The sequence below is a fragment of the Zootoca vivipara genome, chromosome 3 (assembly GCF_965207765.1).
Source record: "Zootoca vivipara chromosome 3, rZooViv2.hap1.1, whole genome shotgun sequence".
In the NCBI taxonomy this organism is placed as follows: Eukaryota; Metazoa; Chordata; class Lepidosauria; order Squamata; family Lacertidae; genus Zootoca; species Zootoca vivipara.
Window position 1 is genome coordinate 111,621,840 of NC_142586.1, and position 18,727 is coordinate 111,640,566.

The window sequence follows — 18,727 nt, forward strand, 5'->3', positions numbered from 1 at the left end:
ACAGACTTCCACTCCTACAAAGCTTCTATCAATCTAACAAAGAGTCAGTACTAGTATCCACTGTGACATCACTTGTTTGCTCTGCCGTTTCTGAAAAGAATGTATGTTTATGGAGTTCTGGAAAGTTGTGGTGCTCTATAAGGATGATCCAAGTTCTGAATACCTCTCAAGCTCCTTCCCTACTCATGTGCCTGGCTAGTCATATTAGGGGAAGGTTTCAGTTGGATTAGTCTTAGTCTTCTAGCTATACTTTCACTGAAGGTGGGTACAGTGGTACCTTGGTTTACGAACTTAATCCGTTTCAGAAGTCCATTCTTAAACCAATGCGTTCTTAAACCAAGGTGTGCTTTCCCATAGCAGCAAATGGAACACACTCAACAGTAAGCGGAACATGTTCTGCTTCCAAGGCAAAGTTCACAAACCAAAACACCTACTTAGAGGTTTGCAGTGTTCTTAGTCCAAGTTGTTCATAAACTAAGCTGTTCTTAAACCAAGGTACCACTGTACCTAAGGGAGAAGGCAAGTGTTCTCAGCTTGTGAATGTAATGAGATCATGGTAGTAGTGCTGCTCAGGCAGCTGAGGTCCTAGTTTATCCAGCTGCCATCATAGATCTAGGCCAGGCATCCCCAAACTTCGACCTTCCAGATGTTTTGGACTACAATTCCCATCTTCCCCGACCACTGGTCTTGTTAGCTTGGGATCATGGGAGTTGTAGGCCAAAACATCTGGAGGGCCACAGTTTGAGGATGCCTGATCTAGGCCTTAGTTTTTCTGTCACTGTTGCCTTTTCCTTCTGAGAGAGAAGAGAGGCATTTATGTCTCGTAGAATCTTCTTGCTTGATAAAAATTCTATACCTATGGAAGATAATGTTTGCTGGGAAGGACCCTTTCCTCTTTGTACTCTTTGACAAGTTCTCAAGTGCCCACAGGGAATGCTGCTATCCTCATCTGAGAATAACTGACTGTTATACTATAAAGTAGTTAAACTTCAGTTTACAACCTAATAGTAAGTGCTCTAAGACCAGCAAAAAGAATGGCTTTATTATGCTGTCTGAACACAGCATCTCAAATTATGATGTTACACCATGGGCTATGAAATGGGGCTTTAGCTCAGAGGAAGGACATGTCCTTCACACATAAAAATGATTCCAAGTTGGATCCCGTGCACCTCATGTTGAAAGAATTTCTGATGGCGGGTTTAGGGAAATAATGCTTGCCTGGTATCTTGGAAGAGTCACTGCCCAGCAGAGATGGTTTAAGGCAGCTCCTTTTTGTATAGCCTTTGATGCAGACAGATATGTCTGTTTCAGAAAAACAAAACAGCTTTCCAAACTCTGTGCTTACAGGCAAGCACTGAAAAAGCTGCCAGATTCTTGGGCGCCAACATAAAAAACTTAGGAACCAGGCTTAAAGGCTTAGTCACTAGCTCTGCATAAGGTTAATATCGGTTGTTGTTTATTTAGATACCTGGAGATGAGCATCTATGTCCTAGGCATACCTGGGATTTCTTCCAACAAGAACTAAAACTGAAAATCCCTCCTCTTTTATCTTCTGACAGTGTGCAAAAAGGTTTGACGAACTGAAAAGCAGTGTGTGTTCTCCTGTTGATAACCAGTACAGTCCGCTAATGGCCAGTGGTGGGAGCCCTATGGAAACACTGGCTGGTTATATCAAATCATCGCTTCTTGATTCCCAGGAAGAGTTACAAGAACCTCCTAGTGAAAAAGATGCAATTTCTGTAAATGGTAGGCTTTCAGGCAGTTCTGCTACTCATTCAAAACATTGTGCATGCTAGGTTTCATCCATTTGAAATCCTTAACCTGTTCCGAGCAGAGTCAGCTAGTAATCCTTAAAGTACTGGTGCTCGTCATAAGTTTTGGTCTCTAAATTACAATCCCTTCCCATAGTTTACCTATTTACTTTTCAAAGTCTCAATTAACTGGTGGTTTAATATAATTCATTTTTATTTCATTGCCTTGAACTGTACAGTGGCCTTTTAAAAAGCTAATACACTTGTATAAAAGAACCAAAGGTGAGATGCCTTATTGTGGGTTGAGCTTTTTTCAATTATCAAATGTGCCTGCAAAAACTCAGGTTGCAACAAACCACATATAATAAAACCATACGATAAACCAGCTAACGCCCTAAGCTATCTTTGAACTGTGTGACAACAGTGGACAATAGGTCAGTGGTAAAGCACCTGCTTTGCATGGAGAAGATCCCAGGTTTGTGCTCTAGTTCAGGGTGAAAGGTCTTGAAGAGTGTCCATTAGCCCGATGCAACATGGCAGATGGTCAGCAATGATAGGAGTTCCACTGTTCCAGTTAAGCAGGTCTGTGAGCTGTCTCTGCCGAAGACCATGCCACTTCCACATAGGAGTAGACGAGTGCAGTGTTTCTCAACCTTTTTTGGGCCACGGCACACTTGTTCTGTGAAAAAAATCACGAGGCACACCACCATTAAAAAAGTTAAAAAAGTTAACTCTGTGCCGCCCTATATTATAATTATGACTGTAAGAAACACTTGCCAAAAATTGCTTTCCGGCGGGTCAGTGCTGTGTATTGGCAGCCGCCAGGCTTGTTTGCACTGAGCTTTGGGAAAGAGGAGGAGAAATATTGCTTTCCGGCGGGTCAGTGTTGACTATTGGCGGCCGCCAGGCACGTGACAATGCAAATCGCCCTTCTCGTCGCCGCACGTCGCGGCACACCAGCCAGCGTCTCGCGGCACACTAGTGTGCCGCGGAACAGCGGTTGAGAAACGCTGGACTAGTGACTCAGCAGAGACCACATACAAAGTGTTGGATGTGTTTTATGGCTAAAAAGAAGGAGAAGGAAAAGAGCCAGAGATACATAGCAGTGAAGTCATGGTGGGGTTGTGTCGTAGAGATGCAGATGGTGCAAGGGAGAGAAGCAGAAGCATAGTGAGCATGTGATAATACATAGAACATGGGAGAAGAGAAAAGAGCTGAATGAAATCATGAGCCATGCCCGAGGGAGGGCATGAAGTTGTGCTGTGGTAGGGACAGTCTCCCAGTGAAAAGTAGATTCTTAATTTGTCTCAATGGATTACGGTAGGTGGCAGGAGGGTTCTGTGCATTGGAATTTACCATTGGTTGCAAGCCTCCAGTTAGTATATTAATGCCCCAGGGCAATTCTTAATCTGCCTTGTTCAGAACCTACTGCTCTTGGGTTTTGTTTCTCTTGAATGCTCTCTGAGACTTAGCATTAAGTATATTCCTAATGGGAAAGTGAATATTAATGGTCACTCCTGCAGTGGGCTTGTTCATGAACCTTTTAAAGAGAAAATCCAGATAACAGGAACCTTCTGTCTCCATGTTTGGTACTTTAGCAAGGAACCTTCGATGTAGGAAGTGGTTTTTGGAATGGATGAAAGGCAAGCTACCAGGCTCCACTGTGTTCTTGGTGTGTGTGTGTTAAAAAGATATACTTTCCCTGTTGGCTGTATAGACATCATGTAGAGGAATCCCAGTATTAATGACATTATGATGTCTGTTACTGTTCTCCAAAAGAGAAGTGTAAAAGTGAAGGTCAAACGCATAGCCATGACAGTTTTGTTGTTGTTTGTAATACCATTGATTGATTTATTGCCTTCTAAATAACTGCCTCAAGGTGATTTACACATAATTAAAACACAAAAACAGCAAATACTTTTAAAACGAGACTGAAGCTTTAACAAAGTAAACACTTGTGGTAAAGACCTACTTATTCAACTGGGAAAGCCTGTTGAAACAAAATTGTCTTCGATTGTTTCTGGAAGGTGCAGTTAGTTGGTGACTGTTGTCTCTTGACAGGAATGCATTATTCTGTGGAACTGGGGCAGCCACCCTAAAAGCCCTGCTCCGAGTTACTGTGGAGCAGGGTTCTGAGGTCCTTGGGAACTGGCAGGAGAAACTCTCCCACAGACTTAAGCGATTTTACATCCTCCTTTTTTTGTATGTGTGGACATGCACATTGTGACTGAAAGGATTTAATCTCTCAATTCCTCCATATGTTTCCACCTGGACTGGATTGATTTTAAAAGCCAGCCTTTCCTTAAAGGAGTGTGTGTGAAAAGGATCCATCTAGTAAGTAAGTGGACAGCTCCCTTAGATTGCACTTTCCTCTAGGCATAGGACTACCGCTTACCAGGCGAAAATGAAAAGACCATCTCAACACAATGTCTTAATGCTTTTTCTCCCCGCTTGCATTTAAGGAAGGCCAAGTGTAGCTTCCTCAAGGAATTGCTCTGCAGAAAGTGACAAGGGCCCTGCACATAAAGGTGGAGAAAATGCTGATGAAACACAAGGGTAGGAAGATGGTTGTTTCATTTTGGGAAAGCTAGATAAACCTGAATCTTCGACTTTCGTTTGTTCTCTTCTACGCTTGGATTATATCTCTGTGTATTTGTGGGATTTCTATTGGGTGGGTGAAGGATTGTGGGGAGCGGGAGAGTTGTGTTGGCCTTGTTTTTTTTACAAAAAAAATTAGACAACAGTAATTGAGGAGAAGCTCTTGTGAAAGAGTACCTTCAGGGACTGGAAGGCATTAAAACGTTTGTAGCTTCTCTCTAGAACTGACACTCCTTTCAGGTTTGGAATCTGTGGTATCCTGGAACCTCTAAGGTTCCCATAAAGCAGGCATCCCCAAACTGCGGCCCTCCAGATGTTTTGGCCTACAACTCCCAAGATCCCTAGCTAACAGGACTAGTGGTCGGGGAAGATGGGAATTGTAGTCCAAAACATCTGGAGGGCCGAAGTTTGGGGATGCCTGCCATAGGTTTTTTTGTTTTTGCCTTTTATTCAGTAGAAATGGCTGTTAAGTGCAGCTTGGAGATAGACTTGGAGAAGTACTGTAAACGTTTAGCCTTGGCTGGGTGAAACAATGCTCCTTTGTGTGCTAACTTGACATGTGGAAGCAGTCAGTGGGATGTGTTTCTGTATCCCCTCTTCCAGTTAAATGTAGGCGACCTTTCACTTCCGTTGTCATGAATAATAAATCATCTGTTGGGGTGGTAGATGGTATAAAATATGAATGCCTGTTTCCCCACCCCCTGCCCTCCATTCAGCCATCTTGCGAAGCTTCTCCATAACCTTTGTAAAAAGGCTTGAGCAGTGATGTTGTCTCCATCCTGCTGTCGTTTCCGTGTGAACCCTGAAAATGTCGTGTGTTTATAGCCATGTTGTAGAGCAGCGGTTTTCAAAACTGGTACAGGTACTTTTCTACTGTGACTTATGCTCACTTTGAGGAACACCTTGGCAGCTTTCCTTGCAAGACAGCTGCTCTCCTAACCTTTCTACATTCTTGGTTCCCCTGGGGAGACAGCAAGGGGGACAACAGACCTCAGACCTGGCCTAACACCCTGCTTGCTTTTAATAAACACAGATTTCCAGATAGGAGATGGCAGAGAATCTTCTGCAAGTACAGGTTAATATATGGATGGCTCTTTGCTTGGAAATCACTGTTGCAAAGCTTGCAGGAAGACACGAGTCTCTCTTGCCCTAATCAAGCAAGTTCTGCCAGGCAGGAAGGTTCCATTTCATAAGTATACACAGTATTTTCGATGTCAGTGAGACCTTCCCTATTCATTTCAATTGTGGTTTGGGGACCTCTAGCCTCAGGGCCAGATGCAGCTCCCTGCTTCATTTCATTGGATGTTTCCAGAGACTTTACAAAGTAGCAGTTGGGAGCTGAGGATGGCGTAGAAGGAAGGAGCTTGGCAACAGCCCAGTACTATCTTCCTAGGTGTTGTAACATTTATATTTATCATAATAAAGTTATCTGTAATAGCCTGTGATACATTTCATTAATATTTGTGTGTGGCACCTGATTGCCCAACTGTGTGGGACATAGGCCCCTGGTAGAAGAAAGGTTCTCCACTCCTGAATTAAGCAGAAGAAATACCTTTCTGCTTTTGTGGAATGCTATTTTTTCTTTCTCTTTGCCCCTGTCTGCGACTAGAAAGGCAACTTGCATCCACTGAAAATACATGTTTGAATAATGATAGATATGGGACCATCTCTTAGGAATAATGAATAATGAACTATACCCCTTCACTAGAACTTTCTAAAAAGTTGAATGTTGTAGTAGCCTGAGGATATATCTGGTACTGGAGAACCAAAACCCCAGAATTTGCATACAGTTCCATTCTTCCTTATGTGGAGAGGCTTTATTTATAGTAACCCTTGGATGATTTTGTTGACCGCAGTTCAGTGAACAGTTCACACCACAAATGTAATTGGGACTGGGTAGTAACTAGAACAAGAGATCTTTTTTGGGTATTATTTTTCTTAAATATGCTGCTTGCTTGTGCACGTATAAAAGGGATGTGTGTTTTGTGTTGCCACCACTCCCCCAGGTTATGTGATATCTATAACATAAGGATTTTTTAAATTTTGTTTTGACTACGCCAAACCAACACGGCTACTACCTGTAATAAGCCAATTAAACACACTTGTGAGACTTCTCATTTTTCATCATTTATTCTGGTTCTGCTAGTCCTCGACTGGAGCTTGAAGTTATGAAGAGCAATAAGCTCCAACTCCAACCAGTCTTATTTAGCCACCCCTCTGGCCTTGGAGAGCTCAGCCAGCATAATCTACACATTTGGGTTTTAAGGTTTATATTGTGCCTTATCACACGGCAGCCTTAATGGCTTACAATAACGATTTAAAACAAACAACAATAACTTCAAGTCATATGTGCTAGAATCATTTACAAAAAAAGGAGAACTCAGAATCATGCCTCTTCAGCAGCTTTTCTACAGTGAGTAGAATAAAGTGTTAAGCAGGGCTGCTTCCTCTGACAAGATCTACACCTGGTTTTCAATTAAAAACGAGAGATGATAAATAATTGTATATATCTAATCTGGCCTTGGCATTTTCTGGAAGCTTTAATTTAGTGTCCAGTGTCATATTTTGCACTTTGCCTTTTTTCTACAGAATTTGTGCACACACATAACATCATAGCTGCCAAGTTTTCCCTTTTCTTGCGAGGAAGCCTATTCACCATAAGGGAAAATCCCTTTAAAAAAGGGATAACTTGGCAGCTATGCATAACATCAGTATGCCCACTTTGCAACTAGAGGTGTGAAAGTTGACAGCTAGCTGCTAGAAGGTTTCTTCTTTGAGTTTAGAAACTCAAGTCCTGAAGTGGGTTTTGCAGATTCACCTAGCTCACCATTCATAAGGCCAAACTTGCTCCAATGTGCAGCTCACATTTCTCCATACCTTTTAATTTTCTTTCTAAACATTTTTTTTTTACAAAATCTCAGATATAGCTTAAAATCCATATTATTATATTGTAAAAGTATGCTCCAAACCATTCATGTGTTCATATGAATGCATAAAAACTCTGCCTAAACTTAACACTGAGGTAAAATATCTTTGTAAATCATTCTGACATTCCTATTTAACAAGCTATAATAATTTTCCTCCCTGTGGTTTTTTTTCTTCTTCTCAAATAAAGGCCAAATATGGTGATCCATGTGTGTGATGAAGCAAAAAATCTGAAAGAAGATTTTGTTTGTCCGCGAGATCTGTTGATTTCTGAAATGAAGTACTTTGCTGAATATCTGTCAGTGGATGCCCAGCGCTGGGAAGAAGTGGACATTTCAGTTCACTGTGACGTTCACATCTTTAACTGGTTGATAAGATATGTTAAAAGGAACACTAAGGAGTATGAGGTGCATGAAATACCTGCCTTAGGTAAAAGGAAAATCTATTAATGTTTCTGCAGACTCATTTATTGAAAAGCCTGACTTCTACTTCAGACCAAAATTCTGTGTGCAAATTTGTTTTGCGAGGTAATTTCCTTGCCGCTTTCTGCCTTAACCCATAAAAACCTAGTCTGTAATAGCTGGAAAAACTGAAGCTGGCTGGAAAGTTAATAAAGCTAATTATATTGCCTTTGACATTAGGCAATGTTATCCTGCATGCTTAGTCTCTTAATACCTTGCTCCCCCTCTCACACATGAATTCCACCCATCCCTTTTCAAGGTTAACCGTTGTTGGCTGTGATCTGCAGTTTGCCATGGTGGTTAGAACTGGATTTGCATAGTTTCAAATTCTAGTTTGCTGCTAACCATGGTTAGCTCTGAAAAAGGGAGAAAGAGCGTGTGAGCACATGAGATTGTCCTGAACAGGGCAGATTTATGCCTGTATCTTATTATGGGGTGGGGGGGTGGGGAAGGAAGCTCTGGTTTAACTTACAAATTTTTAAAAAAATCAGAGGAGAGGAGCAAAGATTTTGTTGTGAACCACCCTGTGATCTTTGGATGGAGGGTATATGAATAATAATAATAATAATAATAATAATAATAATAATAATTAATAATACAAAAAGAGTCTAGAAATGGTCTTCAGGGAAAAGAACTTTAGAGTTGGTTATCATCTAAAAGGCCATGGAAGGTTTGACAGAAAATATTAATAGGAGTTTTGAAACCTGGATGTGATGCTGGCAGACTGGCTTGGTTGGAGCTGGATCTTCCCCAGTCACACACAAAAGAGGAAAGGGGGGCAATTTCTAGAGAAAAAGGATCACAAAGGTGGGGGGGGGGTTGCTAAACTGATCCTCTGCCTGAAGTACCTCCACCACAGTCTATCACTTGCAAATGCTACTATCCTCATCTGTGGTCCACCAACAGATGTGAGCTTGGCTAGAAAAGAACAGCTGGGGGAACAGGCTAAAGGGAAGTAGGTGTTACGTGTATGGGGGCAGTTTGGTTGCCCTCACTCATATACCTGTTTTGCTTTCAAACCTGACCTTAAACTCGCTTTCCTAAGTGTTTGGATCAGACCTTTTTTTCTTTTTAGAAAAGGGGTCTGCTTGTATAGTACAGTATCTAGTTTGCATGTGTCTGAGGTTGAATGTTTCAAACTTTGAATGACATTTAACTCAGCAGTTTTGGAGAAACTGGGGTTTTTGCTTTGGATGTTTGGAGTGTTTGCACTCATTTTCCTATCAAAACCCACAAACCTCCCTTCAAATAAGAGAACACCCACCCTACCTGAGTTGGAAACTTCATACTCAAATGCCATAGTTTTATGGAACGTACAGTATTTGTAAATATGTGGATCCAGGCTCTTAACTTTTCATTTCCGCTTTGGGTACAATATTATTTTTCTCCAGCTTCTTAATCTAATTTGGCTTGCTTTGCCTTCAAAATGTGAATAGCTAGTTTTAGGCTAACACATTCTTTCTGGTGGGGGGTGGGTGGGAATGGAAAGGAGAGAGGCAGCTATTTGCGCCTCATTTCAGAAGAATTAAAAGGCCCAGTCATGCTATGTCATTAGATCTCCCTCCTGTAGAAGGGACTGAACCAAGTTCCCAAACTCTTCCCATTCCTCTTTAATGGAATGTGGATTTTGTGATGCAAAGAATCTCTTGTAGTGTTTCCTTTTACAAGCAATGTACAAGGTTAACTGTAATTAATCCTAATAATGCTTTTCGCTTTGTTCTCTTGTTTCTTTCTTTAGAACCAAGCAATGTCATTTCGATTCTTATTTCTTCTGAGTTTCTGAAGATGGATTCTTTAGTGAGTATATAACAGATTTGGGGTTCTGAGCTATTGGAGCTGTTTCTAGAGCTCCTCTCACAAAACAAACCTTCCTAAATACAGACAATGCCCCACTCATGTGTGATCAGCACATGTGCGGCCACTGACGCACATACTGTTTTTGGCGCCAAAAGAGAGTGAGGTGGGTGGAATGTACATACAGTGGTACCTAGACATCGGAATGCTTTGACTTCTGAAGGTTTCGACTTCCAAAGTCGGCAATCCCGGAAGTCTTTTCGCGGTCCGCGCCCGCGCAGAAGCGCAAAATCGCGCTTCGTGCATGCGCGGAACAGGCACTTCGACATCCGAAGACCTCGCCTTATGAAGAGCGCCGCGGAATGGATCGTCTTCGTAAGTTGAGGTCTTCGGATGTTGAAGCGCCCGTTCTGCGCATGCGCGGACCGTGTGCCCCGCTTCTGCGCAGGCGCAGAGCAAAAAAACTTCCAGGGTTGTCGACTTCGGAAGTCGAAACCGTCGGAAGTCGAAGCATTCTGATGTCAAGGTACCACTGTACATGCATGCTTCCTGCTGACATATGGAGCAGTCAGACATGGCACCTGCGTGTGAATGGGGTGCTGCCTGTAGAGTGTTAAGATATTTCATTATCACTATTGAGTGTGTTACATCCATATTTTATCTTCCTGTTTTCCTAGGTGGAGAAATGTATTAATTATTGCCACAAGAATATGAGTGCTATCGTAGCCACGCCATGCAATATGAACTGCATCAATTCTAATCTCCTAACGCGCATAGCGGATCTTTTCACACATAATGAAATAGAGGAGGTGAAGGACAAGAAAGATAAGTTTAAGAGGTACTTTTTAAAATCCTGATGCCTCATAATGTAAGAATTAGCTGTTCTTTTTGTCTTCCTGCAGTGTTATCCAGGTGTTTGCAGTGCAGTTTACGTTGGGCTGCTGTTTGGGGTGATTCAGCAGCTGGTGCAAACTGCTAAGTGTAGCAGCTTTCCATGCACGTAGAACACCTCTACTGGAGTGTTTGCATTGGTTGCCAGTTGGCTACTAAGCTAAGTTTAAGGTGTTGCTGTAGAAAAGCCTGGTCTGAGATGCTTAGGGCCTTCCACCATATAGATCAGCCCAACAACTTTGATGACCAGAGGAGGCCCTCCTGGTTGTGCCACACCCATTGGAAATGCATCTCATGACCCAGAGGAGGGAATTCTCAGTCATGGCACCGTTTTGTAGTATTGTTTTCTTCCAGAGATCCGGCAGGTGCCGCCTGCGTTGGCATTTAGTTGTTAACTCATTTTTATTTATTTATTGAAATTGAAAATTCAAAAAGTACATAACTATATGTGCATCAGACATGGTGAGACACAAACAAAAAAGAGAGAAAGAAAAAGAGAAACAGAACCTGTGCAGAAGGGAAAATAAAAAGGGGAGGGGGGGGAGAAACCCAAAACTGTATATTTTACAAGGTTGTTTTTGTACTTCACCAGATCTTAACCTATTACAGTATTTGTAAGAATGGATTCCAGATTTAATTGAATTTGTCCATGGCAAGTCTGCGTTTATATGCTGATAACTCATTTTTATCATGAGCGTGTTTTTTTTTGCCGACAGCAAACTTTTCTGTAAGAAGATAGAGAGATTGTTTGACCTAGATTACCAGAACCCAGATTCTCAGGGAAGCGCAGCAACCCTGTACAGGTAGACAACTGTCCGCTTATTGATCTTATTTCAGCATATTCTTCTTTGTTCTCATTGCAAATATCTCATGCTATAACTTTCTTTAAAAAAATATAGGTGCTGCTTATGTAAGAAACTCCTAATTAAGGACACTGAAAGAAGAATCCCATGTGTTCCTGGAAAGATCAATGTAGATCAGCATGGAAACATTATCTATGTACACATAAGGTGCTTCATAAATCATATTGTAACAACATTTTTACAGTGTGTGTTCACAGATTCTTTTTAATCTGCATCATAACAGACTTTTTAATTATAATCTGAGCTCTCTGTTCTTCCAGGGCTTCAGTCCCAGAACAGAGGTCAGTCCACTAGGGCAATGGTGGCCTTAAAGATGTATATGATAGTTAAGTGTCACAATCAAGTTATTAATACTAGAGCAGTACGAGGGTTAGGAACGAAGGGTTAGAAAGACTTGCTCCCCTTCATTCCCAGGCTTCTTTCTCGCAGCAGCAATGGCAGGTTAATGGGGCTGCAGGGTGGTCTTTCCCCCTGTGTTCCTCTACTTCCTGCCAGTGGTAGCAGCAGTGACAAAAGCATGGGAAGGCTGCACAGGTAGCCTGCTTGCCTGCCTGCCCTTTCACCCCTCTTTGTCATCACTGTGGTGATGGCTGAGTGCAAATATAGTATGTTTTAATAAGGGCTGTCCCCAGATTGATGAAATCTTAGTCAATTATTGAATTGATCAAATTGACATAATTTTTTCTAAAGAGCAAAAATATACTCTTTGATTTTAGATGATGCACACATATGTTGTCGTGGCCAGAGACTTGGAGGATTTCTCATTTAATCTGGGAAGGAATGCCTATTCTCTAAGAGAGCACTTAAAAAGCCGTGTCTCCCCATAATTAAAAAAAACAAGCAACAGCACCCTAAGAAATTGGTTAATGTTGTAGCCCTTGTTTTAATTCTTCTGTGCAATTTAACTTTGTCGTTGAGGGGGAAAGGGTACAAAACTTACCAGTGGGAATTGAGAACTATTCCATTCACTCTGATCAGCCTGACCGCTTCCTCCTCTTTGTATATACAGAGATAAATCTTGGGATGTGCATGAGTATTTGCTGAGTCTTTTTGAAGAATTAAAATCTTGGCGAGATGTATATTGGCGCCTTTGGGGAACTATCAATTGGCTGATCTGTTCAAGATGTAATCAAGTGAGTGTTTTCGGTTACCTCTGCACACTCCTGACTGTCCTGGAACTTACAAAGTTAGGTTTTAAAATTCTGTAGGAAAAAGGGTGAAGTTCAACTATTGAACTAGTGAAAGCCAGCACAAAGACTTCTGCCTGCACGATGCCTTCCCCTCCTGTGACAAAGGGGGCATGCTCATAAAAGCCTCTCACCATCTTTCCTTGCCCAACTGCTGCTGGTCTTACTCTCTGGTTATTGTTGCTGCCACCATCTTCCAAGTCACTCTTGGAGCACAGATGGGAGGGGACTTCAAATGCAACAAAGCAATTATTATTATTTTTACAAAGAAAGGCTCTTAGCCAGTCCAGTGCACCCTGTACTTCATGGCCAACCTGCACACAGCTCACTAGCTCCCAGTTTTCTTATGTTACTCCAAATTCAAAGCAGCTTAGTTGTTTACCTGGTAGGCCCCTGTAACTTCCTAAAACACGGTAACTCTGAGACCAACACACCCTGCATTTTTTTAGTACATTCGGGATGAATAATGGATAAATAGTTTGTGCTGAACTAATTTGGTCAAGTCTTTTAGGAATGGCCAAGAATGGGCCACCCAGCACTTCATTTCATCAGTGCCGTTTTCAAAGGATAAGAGCAGCAGCAGCTAGCTAGCTTGTACACCCTAGTATACGACCATTTGTTAGAAGACACCTCTGTATTCTGCTGTAAACCCTTTCTCCACCTTAAACTTGGGAATACTTGATCTTGAGAGTAGTGATTTTGTTGTCGTTGTTGCATCTCCCTTGCAGACTTTCCTGTGTACTGAATTCTCCCATTGCCAATACCACCCTCAGGCAGTTGTCTACCCTGGCGTGGTAGGTGCTCTTGGTTCCAATGGTACTGGAGTGTATCCCTGCTGTAACCAGAAGGTTCTGAGATTTGATCCTGCTCCTCTTCCAAAAGTATGTATTTGGGGGAAAGACTCTTTAAAACCTCTTTGCTCCTTCCACAAGCCACATTCTCTTGAACCGTATTTTATACACAACAGAAGTATGGGGTGATTCCTCCTACCCCCTGGCCAGGTGCGTTTATAATTGACTGAGCTGGAGTCAATATTTAAAACGTTATGTTATCTAGCTAACATGCAAGCTAACTGTACTCTATCCATGAGCATATCTAATGCTTCATCATGGTTAGGCGTTGAATCCTAATGCCCAAACTAGGATTGGCCACAATTAGAATGTGAAAACCTGATTTGAATCAATCTTTCAAACCATGGCTAGCACTATCCATGATTTGCAATTACGTTTGCGTTAAGGAGGTACCTTAGCTAATGTCTCTCTCTTTCTTTTTTTAATGGAAGGGATGCAAAGTAAGGGACCATGTGATTGGCTTGCCTGCTGGAGGAGAAGGTGTGGATGCTGTTTCCTACCAGACTGCTAAAATACTGAATGATCTGATTCAGCACAGAAATGTCATTGTTGTGCCTTTTGAAAAAGACCAAAACAGGTAAGAAAAGAGGTATGTCTTCATCTTTCCTGGGTGAGCAGCCCACCATTCGGGTAGACTTCTTTAGAATCAGTAACAATCCAATCCATAATATTCCTAAATACTTATTTTTTCAAGTGATTCTGGAATTGGACTGAGTGATGAGAGGAGTATTGAATGTGATGTGCTATTGGAGCCAAATGCACCGTGGGGCCCCAGAACAGGAGAAATTAATGCTGTGAGTATCCTTCCCCACTCCCCTCTGTTTTTCCTTTCCACATTGTTCATATTGCTTGACTATAGTCTGGCTCAATAACTCAGTAGCTTTGAGTATACTTCTAGGATGAAGCTCCAGTCATTAGGTGTCGATGTATGTACTGGCTGTGCTTTGCAGCTGATGTGGGTGTGAACTTGGATTGATCCAGGGAATCTTACAAGGGGCTGGGGCGGCATGTTGCAGAGAGCTCCTTCACAAGCTTGGTACCCGTGTGTCCATATTATGGAATGGAACAATGTGTGGAATCTATGTGGACTTAGAATCCTTTCTCTCAGAGTAGTGTTTTGAAATAGTGTACATGGTGGAATGAATATTAATAGGAAATACTGTATCTTAATTGGGGGGTGGACACCTGAGTTAGAATGTAAGCATTCATTAGTCGGTCACGTGGGCGCTAGTTGGAAAATATACACAAAGGGGGGACCGTTCTTATCTGAAACATGTTTTGGAGTGTCCCTTCATGCACAAATAGGTTGCATAAAAGGTGCTTCCGGTAACCCTACCACTGCCTGATTTAATTTTCTTTCCCCCCTTCCGTCTCTAGTTCCTTTCTCTGAAAAACTGGACTCTCCAGCTGGTACGTTTGCCCGAGTTATTCCTATTCTATGTGCTGATGCTTTTTGTATTTTAAATATTCTGTATGTGCTGCACTAGCTGTCATATCTAATAATAATAATGTATACCCCGCCCATCTGGCCAGGTTCCCCCAGCCACTCTGGCCAGCTTCCAACAAAACATTAAAATACAGAAATCCATCAAACATTAAATGCTTCCCTAAACAGGGCTGCCTTGAGATGCCTTCTAAAGGTCTGGTAATTGTTCTCTTTGACCTCTGGTGGGAGGGCATTCCACAGGGTGGGTGCCACTACCGAGAAGGCCCTCTGCCTGGTTCCCTGTAACTTGGCTTCTCGTAGCGAGGGAACCGCCAGAAGACCCTCGGCACTGGACCTCAGTGTCTGGGCAGAACGATGGGGGTGGAGACGCTCCTTCAGGTATACTGGACCGAGGCCGTTTAGGGCTTTAAAGGTCAACACCAACACTTTGAATTTTGCTCGGAAACGTACTGGGAGCCAATGTAGGTCTTTCAGGACCGGTGTTATGTGGTCTCGGCAGCTGCTCCCAGTCACCAGTCTAGCTGCCGCATTCTGGGTTAGGTGTAGTTTCCAGGTCACCTTCAAAGGTAGCCCCACGTACAGCGCATTGCAGTAGTCCAAGCGAGAGATAATTAGAGCATGCACCACTCTGGCAAGACAGTCCGCGGGCAGGTAGGGACTCAGCCTGCGTACCAGATGAAGCTGATAAACAGCTGCCCTGGACACAGAATTGACCTGTGCCTCCATGGACAGCTGTGAGTCCAAAATTACTCCCAGGCTGCGCACCTGGTCCTTCAGGGGCACAGTTACCTCATTCAGGACCAGGGAGTCCTCCACACCCACCCGCCTCCTGTCCCCCACAAACAGTACTTCTGTCTTGTCAGGATTCAATCTCAATCTGTTAGCTGCCATCCATCCTCCAACCGCCTCCAGACACTCACACAGGACCTTCACCATCTTCACTGGTTCTGATTTGAAAGAGAGGTAGAGCTGGGTATCATCTCACAGCGGCTGCATATAGATGTTAAAAAGCATGGCGGAGAGGACAGAACCCTAAGGCACCCCACAAGTGAGAGCCCAGGGGTCTGAACACTCATCCCCCCCCACTTTCTGAACACGGCCCAGGAGGAAGGAGCGGAATCACTGTATGACGGTGCCCCTAGCTCCCAAGCCCTCTAGACGGTCCAGAAGGATGTTATGGTTGATGGTGTCAAAAGCCGCTGAGAGATCCAGCAGAACTAGGAAACAGCTCTCACCTTTGTCTCTAGCCTGCCGGAGATCATCAACCAGTGCGACCAAGGCAGTTTCAGTCCCATGATGAGGCCTGAATCCCGACTGGAAGGGATCCAAATGGTCAGCAACCACTCACTCAATCACCTTGCCCAGGAATGGAAGATTTGAGACTGGGCGATAGTTGGCCATATTGGCTGCATCTAAAGACGTTTTTTAAGTAGTGGTTTAATAACCGCCTCTTTCAGCGGGTCTGGGAAGGCTCCCTCACAGAGAGAAGCATTCACCAACCCGCAAAGCCCATCGCCCAGCCCTTCCCGGCTAGCTTTTATAAGCCAGGATGGGCAAGGGTCAAGGAGACAAGCAGCCTGTCTACATCCTCGGAGGTAACAGATTGGAATTGATCCCACACAACTTGACTAGACAGGACTCTAGCACTCCCCCGCCCCGGCCCTGCTCCCACGGTGGAGTCTACCTCTTCCCGAATCTGAGCAACTTTATCTGCAAAAAACTTTGCAAAATCATTGTAGGAGATCATGTGGCCCGTACTGGGCCCGGATGGAGCAGGTGGTTTCGCTAAATTGCGAACCACCTGAAAGAGTCTCCTCCTGCTGTTTTCTGCAGATGCGATAGAAACGGTGAAGAAGGTCCTCTTCGCCGTCGCCATTGCCACTTGGTAGGCTCAAAGTTGAGCTCTAGCCCGTGTCCAGTCTGATTCAGAATGAGTTTTTCGCCACCGGCGCTCTAGCTGTCTCAACAACTGTTTCATCGCCCTCAGCTCTGGGGAGAACCACACGGCTGTCCGGGCTCCATGCAATCGGAGAGGGCACTTCAGAGCCAGACAGTCAATAGCCCTGGTTAACTCCGCATTCCAGCGGGCCACCAGGGAAGCAGCTGAAAGGCCATCAACATGGGATAAAACATCCCCTACCACTCTCTGGAAGCCAATTGGATCCATTAAGTAGCGGGGGCGGACCATCCGAATCGGATATCTAAAGCACTGAGCAGCGTCCTCATTAAAAAGAAGAAGAAAAAGATAATTAAAATGCATTGGGGTGGGGATACCTATAAAAATTGATCTCTTTTTCAAAACCACAAATGGTCTTATCAGCCTGAAGCACTGATTCCTATCTCCGTTGTTTGAGTTTTGGCTCACATTTGTCCTAGAAGCCATGATGTAACATAATTGAGTATTGCAAAATTTGAGACTGAAGTTGTTTCTAGTTAAACTTTTTTTTAGAGTAAGTTAGGGTAGTCTGTTTTGGTCTTCACCTTTACATATCAGTAATACCAACTAATGGAGGCGATGAAGGCTCATCAGCAAAAGCAGTTGGAGGATGTCAGCTGTCAGTCTTGCTTACTTGTCAGGCCTTGTGTTTTTTACTGGTTTGCAGAGCAGGAGAAACCTGTGGTCTTTTGAAGAGAAAAAGTGATAGTTGTTATGCTTTTTCCTTTGACAATGATAGAAACAACAGTTGTTGCTCTCAGAAGATGATGAATACACCACTGGCTCTGAGGTCACAGAGGATGAAGTAGGTGATGAGGAAGAAGTATACAAGAAACCAGGTATATTCCCTGCCTGTGACCTTGCAGGTGTTCTCTGCTAGCAGTTAGGGATTTCTCTCTCTCTCTCTCTCTGTGTGTGTGTGTGTGTGTGTGTGTGAGAGAGAGAGAGAGAGAGAGAGAGAGAGAGAGAGAGAGAGAGAAGAAGAAGAAGAAGAAGAAGAAGAAGAAGAAGAAGAAGAAGAAGAAGAAGAAGAAGAAGAAGAAGAAGAAGAAGAAGAAGAAAAACAAATCTGGTCACAAGTAGCTCTATAATTTTTAATTACAATACTAAATTAAAAATTAAGTAAGTATTGTAATTTAAAATCTATGTGTGATGCAGGTGAGCATAAACCTCCATAGTTATATACAGCTCAACATGTGGCTTTAAAGGTTGTAATCCATGCACTTGGCTCCCCTTAAGTGCAGTGCTGGCCCACCTGTTTCACCTTGTAAGCATTTTGGTGTACTGGCCAGGAAGGTTTTTAAAACAACAAACAAATTGTGGAATGTTGTGGAATTGTGGGTTGGAACAGGTTTGAAGTGGAATGATAAGTATGTGGTGGGTGGTGGAATAAATTCATTCAGGACATTAAGATCAGCAAAGGGAACACAGTTACTCTTGTTGTTGTTGTTTAGTCGTTTAGTCGTGTCCGACTCTTCGTGACCCCATGGACCATAGCACGCCAGGCACTCCTGTCTTGCACTGCCTCCCGCAGTTTGGTCAAACTCATGTTCGTAGCTTCGAGAACACTGTCCAACCATCTTGTCCTCTGTCGTCCCCTTCTCCTAGTGCCCTCAATCTTTCCCAACATCAGGGTCTTTTCCAAGGATTCTTCTCTTCCCATGAGGTGGCCAAAGTATTGGAGCCTCAGCTTCACGATCTGTCCTTCCAGGGAGCACTCAGGGCTGATTTCCTTAAGAATGGATAGGTTTGATCTTCTAGCAGTCCATGGGACTCTCAAGAGTCTCCTCCAGCACCATAATTCAAAAGCATCAATTCTTCTGCGACCAGCCTTCTTTATGGTCCAGCTCTCACTTCCATACATCACTACTGGAAAAACCATAGCTTTAACTATACGGACCTTTGTCGGCAAGGTGATGTCTCTGCTTTTTAAGATGCTGTCTAGGTTTGTCATTGCTTTTCTCCCAAGAAGCAGGCGTCTTTTAATTTCGTGACTGCTGTCACCATCTGCAGTGATCAAGGA

The 18,727-nt window shown here is 43.2% G+C and overlaps 1 protein-coding gene across 15 annotated transcripts in view; it reads left to right on the forward strand.

Moving 5' to 3' along the window:
* The window catches only part of SANBR (SANT and BTB domain regulator of CSR), a 40,855-nt gene that overhangs the window by 12,721 nt on the left and 9,407 nt on the right, over window positions 1-18,727 (forward strand). For 8 of the 15 annotated variants that reach the window (XM_035110906.3, XM_088666881.1, XM_088666883.1 and 5 more), the window contains 13 exons: window positions 1,560-1,746; window positions 4,214-4,307; window positions 7,465-7,703; window positions 9,474-9,532; window positions 10,207-10,367; window positions 11,137-11,223; window positions 11,320-11,430; window positions 12,293-12,416; window positions 13,199-13,351; window positions 13,753-13,898; window positions 14,016-14,115; window positions 14,699-14,731; window positions 17,444-17,543. In XM_035110906.3, the coding sequence (XP_034966797.2) occupies window positions 1,560-1,746; window positions 4,214-4,307; window positions 7,465-7,703; window positions 9,474-9,532; window positions 10,207-10,367; window positions 11,137-11,223; window positions 11,320-11,430; window positions 12,293-12,416; window positions 13,199-13,351; window positions 13,753-13,898; window positions 14,016-14,115; window positions 14,699-14,731; window positions 17,444-17,543 (1,594 nt within the window). The remainder of the gene's footprint in view (window positions 1-1,559; window positions 1,747-4,213; window positions 4,308-7,464; window positions 7,704-9,473; window positions 9,533-10,206; window positions 10,368-11,136; window positions 11,224-11,319; window positions 11,431-12,292; window positions 12,417-13,198; window positions 13,352-13,752; window positions 13,899-14,015; window positions 14,116-14,698; window positions 14,732-17,443; window positions 17,544-18,727) is intronic. The other 7 variants (XM_088666887.1, XM_088666888.1, XM_088666891.1 and 4 more) reach the window with 3 other exon arrangements.